The sequence below is a fragment of the Sphaeramia orbicularis genome, chromosome 19 (genome assembly GCF_902148855.1).
Source record: "Sphaeramia orbicularis chromosome 19, fSphaOr1.1, whole genome shotgun sequence".
NCBI lineage: Eukaryota > Metazoa > Chordata > Actinopteri > Kurtiformes > Apogonidae > Sphaeramia > Sphaeramia orbicularis.
The window spans coordinates 48,373,363-48,382,346 of record NC_043975.1 but is presented as its reverse complement, the minus strand read 5'-3'; the positions used below and the strand labels follow the sequence as shown (position 1 = coordinate 48,382,346).

Sequence of the window (8,984 nt, the reverse complement as noted above, 5' to 3'; positions counted from 1 at the left end):
AATTGTATTTTTTCGCTGCTGATGACCGACTCCGCTGACGTCCTGAACCCAGTGTGTCACGCAGATGTACGCATCATGTGCCGCCGGGGGTTCTTCAGTGAGAATTCAGCCAAACTGGTGCAGGGCTTCAACACAACTCCCCAAGGTGACAGACTATTACACTCAGCAAGAACAATAAATCTGAAACACAGCACTTTTAGATAACTCCTCTTATGTTTTCCAGTGTTGTATGACATCACTCAGAAAAGTGAGTCTGTCCAAACTATGAACTTCAAAATATTAATTCTTAAAGACCTAAACCATCTACTGATCTAAACTATTTAACACCTGTTGATCAATTAATCCTATCAATACATGGAAATAATTGGTGTAAAATACAGTTTGTCATCTTTTCATGGTCATCAGATTTGACCCATTTGGACGTTCAGAGGCGCTGTAGTTACCGTGGAAACACTGCCATTTTCTCAACAATGCCTAATTTTCAATGGAAAAAGCTCAAAATACACAATATGATATAAAAAATGCCGATAAATCACTTAAAGACTTAAGGTTCAATAGAGAAAAAATAATTTGGTCTTCTCCAGCTGTTCTCTTGTATATTCATGGGTTTAGTTGTTTTAGTTCCATATCAGCCAACACAGTGGACACTTATGCATCATCCCATACACTCACATTCATAACATTACTGTCACTTTTCTGTTCTTGATCAGCCTGATCTGCAGTAAGATAGGTGAGTGTAAATCAATTGCTAATTGTTATTAGACTGTAATTATGTTTATGTTTATGCATTTGGCAGACGCTTTTTTCCAAAGCGACTTACAGGGAAAACCAATCAAATCACTCAATCAATCAAATTTTATTTATATAACACCAGATCACAACAAAAAAAGTTATCTCATGACACTTTATATATAGAGTTGGTCAAAACCAGGCTCTAAGCCAATTTACAGAAACCCACCAGAATCCTCCAGGAGCAAACACTAATGATGGTGACAGTGGAAGGAAAAACTTCCCTTTAACAGCAGAAACCTGGAGCAGACCCAGACTGAGGAGGATGGACGTCTGCCTGGACCAGTTGGGGTTAAAGAGAGAGAGTAAAGGAGGAGAAAAAGAAAGAGTGATAGAGACTGGGGGAGAGGGAGAGAAGGGGGGAGTAGGGGGAGACACATGGAGGCAGTTGAGGATAAGTGAGTTATGATGATGAGGGCAGGAGAGAGGCAGGACCACCGCAGCAGGTCCAGAGATAATCCTGGGAAAATCTGTGATAATCCTGGGAAAAACCTTATTAAAATATTTAAAATGGAATGTCCGAAAAGTGCTAGGACAGGAGGTGCTCTCGGAAGAGCTGGGTCTTCAGGAACTTCTTGAAGATAGGCAGGGAATTAACAGTGATTTTTTTTTTTTTTAACTTTTTTTTTTTGCATATCTGAGTGAGTAATAACTAGCGTTATCCTCCTGAGACCAAGGAAAGGAAAAGTTTTGGATTTTTTACATTTAATAATTGTCTTGATTGGGAACAGCATGACGCAACACTTTTTTCAGAGAGGTTTTTTTTTTTTTTAATTTATGGAATGTCCTTTGCAGTGGACAGCATTATGTTTTTGTTTAATAATAAAGCTGTAAAACTCTTGTCCCCTACAGCGGACAAACATGCATTGCTGGGTCTCAGGAGGTTCTAGTATGTTAAAATGTGGGAACAGATGAGCAGCATTTAAAAAATGTATTTCATAGTTTTCACACAGTATGTCAGTAAATGCGTGATGTCCAGCTGACTGGACATTTTTGTAACACTGTGAAAAACAGGTTCATAAAAAAAAAAAAAAAAAAATTAAATCACATTACTTTTTTCGTGCCTAAAGAGGAATAAAAACACTCAGGAAAAAAATTTTGATTTAGGTTCTCATAATTTATGCATGAAAGGGTTAAACATTAAAATACAGGAGCAGTGGTCTTTAGGGGGCGCTACAGGGCTATTTTTTTAGTTTTATGTGGAAAACCTGGAAAATTTTCAACTTTTCACCAGTTACGATGTGTGTGATTTTTCAGAGTTTTCGAACATGTTTAACCCCTTGAATAGATCCTTCTCATCTCGTATTAAATTTTACTAGTGGGATTGTACCCGTGGTGCCATCGTGTGTGAAAAGTGTCTATACATGATTGTAAATGGACACAGCAAGAGCAGCAGCAATTTTGTAAAAAATTGTCGTGATGTTATTTGTTCAGATTATTTGGGAGTGGATATTTAAGGAATATTTTCTTCTTTTTTTTTCACCTTTATTGAAGCGACACCAAGTGACATTATGTACAGTATTATACAATATTTACATTATATCATCATAATGTGTGTGTGTATGTGTGTGTGTGTGTGGGGGGGGTTAAGATATATGGCATGTAATAAACAAAAGAAACATGTCAGTCAGTAGTAAAGATCAATGTCCTGTCCTGGTTGTGTAAATGTTCTGTGTGTTGCGTAGTGTGTAAGATGTGTATGTGGTGTGACTGTTGTGATGTGGACTTCTCAAGAAAAAAAAAAAAAAAAAAGTAATAATGATAATAATAAATAAAAATCAAATTAAGTCAAATCAAATAAAGAAAAGGAAAGAAATAAAAGAAAATTAAAGTCAGGGACATTACCAAATACAATCATTAGGTAACTGAAGGTCAGTGAGATGAGGAGAAAGGAAAAGGAGAGAGAGAGAGAGAGAGAGAGAGAGAGAGAGAGAGAGAGAGAGGAAAAAGAAGGGAAAAAAGGAAAACAGGGGTTAATAAAATAAGTAAATAAATGAAAATGACCAAATGTGATTCAAAATACAATTTATCATTTGATGCTATTGCCCCCGCTGCTGCACCTCGCCATCACAGCACTGCTGCAGTTTTATTTATTTGGCCTATTTATTTATTTTTAAATTCTATTTATATATTTTGCTTTTTCAAAGGAATATTTTCAAGACACAATTATGCATTTAGGCAGTTTGCTTATTTCAGTACCATCCATTTATAGTATTTCATGAACGGCAGCATAACAACTTCTGAAAATGGAGTATGGCGGCAGGGATGAAGAATTCAGAGTGGAGAGAGGTTAAAATCTCCCAGCATACCTCACAACATTTGAATACCGACATAAAATTGTGCCTCGTAGATAGTCAGGTAATGTTTCTATTCATCTGGTGAGTTTGGCGGCGATCAGGCCTGTGAAGGCTGAGGAAAACCCGTACAAACGCCCTCCTGTGCTGCAACATCGATCGATCAGACAGAGAACGTGCATTATATAGCAGGATTTCTGCATTTCTAGATCCTCATAAATCCTACAAACTCGACCTTTAACATGAATACAAACGTCAGTGGATTTGTTAAATCGACTTTTAATGACATCTTAAGTTAGACATTTAAACATGGTCTTATTTCCTTGGCATAAGTTGGTGTGAGGTTGGAACTGAACGACAGCATCGACTTCTTCCAAACAGTGTGAATACAAGGCATATGTTCATGTGCTGTTCATCACAATCATAATGCTCTCGACATACATTAACTTTGACACTTATTACATTAAATGAGTCATAAAAAAAAAATGCGCTCATGTCAGTGGAGGTGCTTGGCTACCGGAGGTCAGCTGCAGCCCAGGTCTTCATTACAAACGCTTCAAGACATGAGAAGACCGGACGCCGTCGGTGCCTGATGGCTTTCAGAGCTGCTCCATAAAGTCCACATCATCTACAATCAAGACGAAATGTTTCCGGAACCTCAAAGTCTTACAAAGTCCCAAAAAAACCCCAAAAAACTGCAGAATTTTAAGGTTTTTGTCAGCCATCTACATTTAACGGCAAAAGTCATTTCATTCGATCTTAGTCCGATATGATGGGATCTTAAAAACCCACCAAAAATACAACATTTTATCCCTTAACTGTTAACTCATTGAAAAGACTATGTATTATTTGTCTTATTTTATTAATCTGTTGACATAAAAAGTAACCAAATGACTTGTCCTTTTTAACCTCAGGGTCAGTCCATATGCTCTTATTTGTGCGTTTATTAAAACCCTGGCAGTCAAAACAAAACATCTGAGAAATAAAAAAGGAAAAGGGAGACGGATGGAGGGGTCTGGTGATTGGAAGTGTGCAGGAAGCTCCAGAGAACAGGGTGACGGTGGGTGGTGCAGACTTTCAGTAAGAATAGGCCGCTGTCGCATCGACTCCACGGCTTTGGCCCTGGTTCCACGTTCCTGGAACCGACGTTTCCCATTTCTGCTTTGCTCCACATTGGCTGAAAGTGGTCTGGAAAATCACCTCCCCCCAGGACTCCCCAAGAGGAACCTACGAGGGAAATCAGAGAAGCACATGTTATAATGACAGGATGACTGTGGTGTGTCCTGGACGGTGTTGGGAGCACGGGACGGCAACCTTTATGATCTGAAGAGCCATTTTAGAACAGAAATAGAAAAACAAAACTGTCTTGAGCCAAAACATATCCAGACATGTTTTACCTCCAACTGGTGACTGCTTAAGAAGCTTTTTAGGATTAGTTTGCATGGAATATGTTGAGAATAAATCAAAGTTTTGGTGCATTTCCAGAACTACAAAGAAATTACAGAACTACACTAAAGAAAACGCCATTATTGTGTGCGGCAAAAATTTACTGATATGTGAATCAAGCTGATAATAGTTTTGGATTTTTCATTATTGTTTAGTTTTATTTAGTTTTGACTTTTCTTCTCTGTAATTCAGTTTGTTTTAAGAGCAGGTTTGCTGGTTTTTATTAGTTTTTGTTATTTTCTAAATCCTTACTTTTATTTTTTTTTTTTTTTCATATCTTTTCTCTTCTTCATCGTATTCACATAAATCCCAGACAGGACTCTGCTGCTTTCTCCCAACTTTAGTCTCCATGTTTCCAGGTAGAGTGGGGACCAGAAGACGACTGGAAACCACAAGTGACGGACCGTTAAATATCATACGGTGCCAGCAGCTAAAATTTCTTGAGGGAAATAAATTGATTTCATATCAATCCGACACTGAAAAAGATGAAAACTAGGGGAATTTTATCCATACATTTTATACGTTTTAGTTAGTTTTGTAAACACCAATACAGTTTCAGTTAGTTATCGTTTTTTTTTTCTTTTAATTATAGTTTTTATTTATTTCACTTAACAAAAATGTTTTTATGATTGTAGTTTTCGTCATTTCGTTAGTGTTCATTAACGATAATAACCTTGATGTGAATGCTTTCTTTGCAATGGGGAATACAGTGTCATAAAGTAAAAAGTACTCTAGTATTACTACTTCTACTGTTTCTATTTTTAGATTCATTTGGAGTAAGGTCTACATTTTTTACAGCTGCATAACATCAGACTGACTTTATGGTTCTGACAATAACAGCAAAATGTGTAAAAAAAAAAAAAATTCTTAGTGTTATTAATTTTCATATGTTTTTTGACAAAGCCACATGGAGCCTCTAGAAAAGGGCCCAAGAGCCACAGGTTGCCCACCCCTGGTTGGGAGTAACGCATTACAAAAGTAATGCAGTATAGTTACTGATTACTTTTTGCTGTAACGCCGTAGTGCAGGGGTGTCAAACTCATTTTGGTTCAGGGGCCATATTTAGCCCAATTTGATCTCAAGCGGGCCAGACCAGTAAAATAATGACTTAATAACTTATAAATAATGACAAATCCAAGTTTTTCTTTTTGTTTTAGTACAAAAAAAACCCAATTAAATTATGAAAATATTTGCATTTACAAAAAAGATGTGAATAACCTGAAAAAACGGAAATTTCATTTGAAAAATTAGTGAAATTTTAACAAAATTATACCTCGACGTATTATTTATACATGTACATTACACACAATGTTACATAAACATTTGGTAACAGGCAGAATATTATTAAAAGTTTGGAGTTCGGAACTAAAATTTGAACAATTTCTACAGTATTACATCTCTTATTATTAACACAACTCCAGATCACAGTGGATCCATAAATGCACAAAACATTTAGTAACAGACAGAATATTGTTCAAATTGCACATTTCGGGTTGTTCATCTTTGTTTTTATGTATGTATTTATTTGCATTTTACTGTGAAAGAATAGTTTTGTAAATGTTAATATTTTCACAGTGTAATGTTATTTTTTTCACTTAAATTTTTTCCACAATTTTTCACAAAGAAAATTTATAGTTGTCACTATTCATGGGTTATTGTGTCGTTATTTTTACTTGAGAGCACATTGGTCTGTATGTGGAACCTGAACCAAAATGATTTTGACAATCTTGACTGTTCAGGTTAAGTTTTGCGTTTTTCATCCTGCGGGCCAGAACAGAACCTTTTGTGGGCCAGATTTGGCCCCCGGGCCACATGTTTGACACCTGTGCCGTAGTGTAAAGTATTACTAATCAATTTTCAGTAATATTTTACTTGGTACATGTTCAATAGCACTTGTGTTACAACACACTTTTAGCCCATAATTTAACTGCTCAAATACTAAAACAAACACAAAAAAAACCAGCAGGACCGTGAGACCTGCAGGGGTGGGGAACTCTGGTCCCTGAGGGCCGGTATCCTGCATGTTTTAGATATTTCCCTCGTCAAACACACCTGGAAGCCATTACATCGTTATCAGGCTTCTGCACAGCTTGGTGATGAGCTGATCATTAATTGAACCAGATGTGCTAAAACATGCAGGATACCGGCCCTCGAGGACCAGAGTTGCCCACCCCTGAGTGGAATCAAAAATGTGTGAGTAAAGGTCTATTTCCTGTTGGTGTTCAGCCAATGGGTGAAGACGGCAGAAGACGGTCCATTGTCCACGTGGACGTGTGCTCATTAATAACACTGGTCTACAAGGAAAATGCTTCCAGAATAAAAGTAATGACATTTTACCACATGAGAGTCACTGATAAAGAAAAATCAAGTCAAAAATGCTGGTTGGCTGAACTTTCCAAGATACAGCCTTGGGTCAAAATGTGAAATTCAAGAATTAACGAGAGAATGGGTTTGACTCAAAAGGAATATTTGTCTCAGAGCTACAAGATCTACTTCAAAACACTGTCTGCACATTAGAATACATTCACTTTACAGGTTCTATTTAGTGGAAGATTTATAAAACTATTATATAAATGTACATAAACCAATAAATATGTGTAATAACACTAAATCATATACCTTGAAAACATCAGCAAACCGGCACTTTTGTCATTTATTTTCCAATTAATCTTATTAAAATACGGAACATTTAAACTTTTTGCACTACGCACCACCAGAGAGTTGTCTCTTACAATTTCGTTGTACGTATGTATAATGACAATAAAGGCATTCTATTCTATTCTATTCTAACATTTAGCGCATTTAATCTCTAAAGCAAATCATTTCTAAAAAATTGTAGACCAGTGTAACCCTCACCCTGCTTTACTGAAGCGAGTTAGCATGACCCCTGTGATCAGCAATGACAAGGTAAGCTAACATTTCTATGACTTGTGAGAATTCTTAATAACTGTGGATACAGCTACCTGCGTTCTCGGCCCCACCCCCTGTCTGAACATGTAAAACGTTGAAAAAAATGCAAGCATTCCTGCTGGGATTCAAACATCATGGACTGTAGTGTTATTTACTGAACTATCCATCCACATGTACTTCGGGGCACAAATTTATATGTCCCAAGGCTCTCCTGTCTGTTGTAATGGGGAGGGTATTTTTTGTCTTTGGGAGGGTTGGGTTGTACTGCACAGGCACCATTTATGATGATAGTCTGTATGGAACTCCAAAGTAATACAGGAGTCATGTAACAAATTACAGTTCAGAGACAGTAATATTGTAAGGTAAGGAATGACTTTGAAATACAAGTTACAAGTAATCTGTAATGGATTACAGTTTGGGAGTAACTTGCACAACACTGGTCTTGGATGCAAATACAGCACTAAAACACAGAACCCCAGGGGTGTTGTTATATTTATGGGACTGGGTTCTTTTCGTCCGATGGCGTCGTACCATTCTCCTCGTGCCTGCACCGCCTCGTTCCTCACCAGCCTCTTCTTGTCGTCCAGGGGTCGGGCCAGAGCTCGCAACACTTGGGCTCGGAACGGCAAAACCTGAGACCGGCATAAACAAATTTAGTGAAAAAGTAAGCAGAGTTTACTAATAAAACAGTATTTTATTGCTGCTGCAATATTAGTTGAACAATGAATTGAATATTTTTATTTAACCTTTATTTAAGCAGGAAAAAGCTCATTAAGAATAAAAATGTCTTTTTCATTTGTGTCCTGGCCAAGACAGCAGCAGCAGAAGTTACAGAAAATGGAACTCACAGCCATACATTAAACCGTACACACTGAAGATATATGTAAAACACAAAAGTCAGTTCTAAAGCCATACAAAAAACACTAAAGTATGAACATACGCATAAAACACCATCAATAATTTAAAAAGTACTAAAAGTATAACAACAATGTTCCTAAAAACCATCTGAAAGCAGATCCTGATTCAATCAATTAGAAAAACATCTACATCCTGATTCATCCTTTACCCATTCATTTACAATGACTTTGAATGATTTTAAAGGGACCAGTTCCTTCAGTTTCATCTCCTTCTGTAAGTTGTTCCAGGCACTTGTTGAACAGACTTTGTTTTGCTATTATGTTGTGCATCACATGTTCTTGTTAAAGGACATAAAATGTACTTTATTAAGAGCCATTGTTTTTTGTTATTTTTTGCAGTTTATAATCTGACTAGTCCTTACAGTAGTCGATGACTAGTCGACTATCGAAATAACACTGGTCAACAACAAATTTATTGTTTAAGTTTTTTGAGCTGATTTAGGATAATTTTGGTGCTGAATCCAAAAATCACATTAATTTTGCTCAATCAGGTCAACTTTCTGAACTATGCTACATATTGGCTTTCTAACATTTTTGCTTACATTTATGGGCATTTTCACATCATATGATACAAAATTCTTTCATATTTCTTACAATAAACGAGTTCTGAAGATTTTACTTTTGCCAA

At 36.7% G+C, this 8,984-nt stretch overlaps 1 protein-coding gene across 2 annotated transcripts in view; it reads right to left on the bottom strand.

The window, feature by feature from the left end:
- Positions 1–3,344: 3,344 nt before the first annotated feature.
- Positions 3,345–8,984, bottom strand: part of mms19 (MMS19 homolog, cytosolic iron-sulfur assembly component) — a 42,729-nt gene continuing 37,089 nt past the window's right edge. For both annotated transcript variants that reach the window (XM_030121621.1, XM_030121622.1), the window contains exons 30-31: positions 7,971–8,071; positions 3,345–4,310 (exon numbers count right to left, since the gene is read on the bottom strand). In XM_030121621.1, the coding sequence (XP_029977481.1) occupies positions 4,280–4,310; positions 7,971–8,071 (132 nt within the window). In that variant the 3' untranslated portion in view covers positions 3,345–4,279. The remainder of the gene's footprint in view (positions 4,311–7,970; positions 8,072–8,984) is intronic.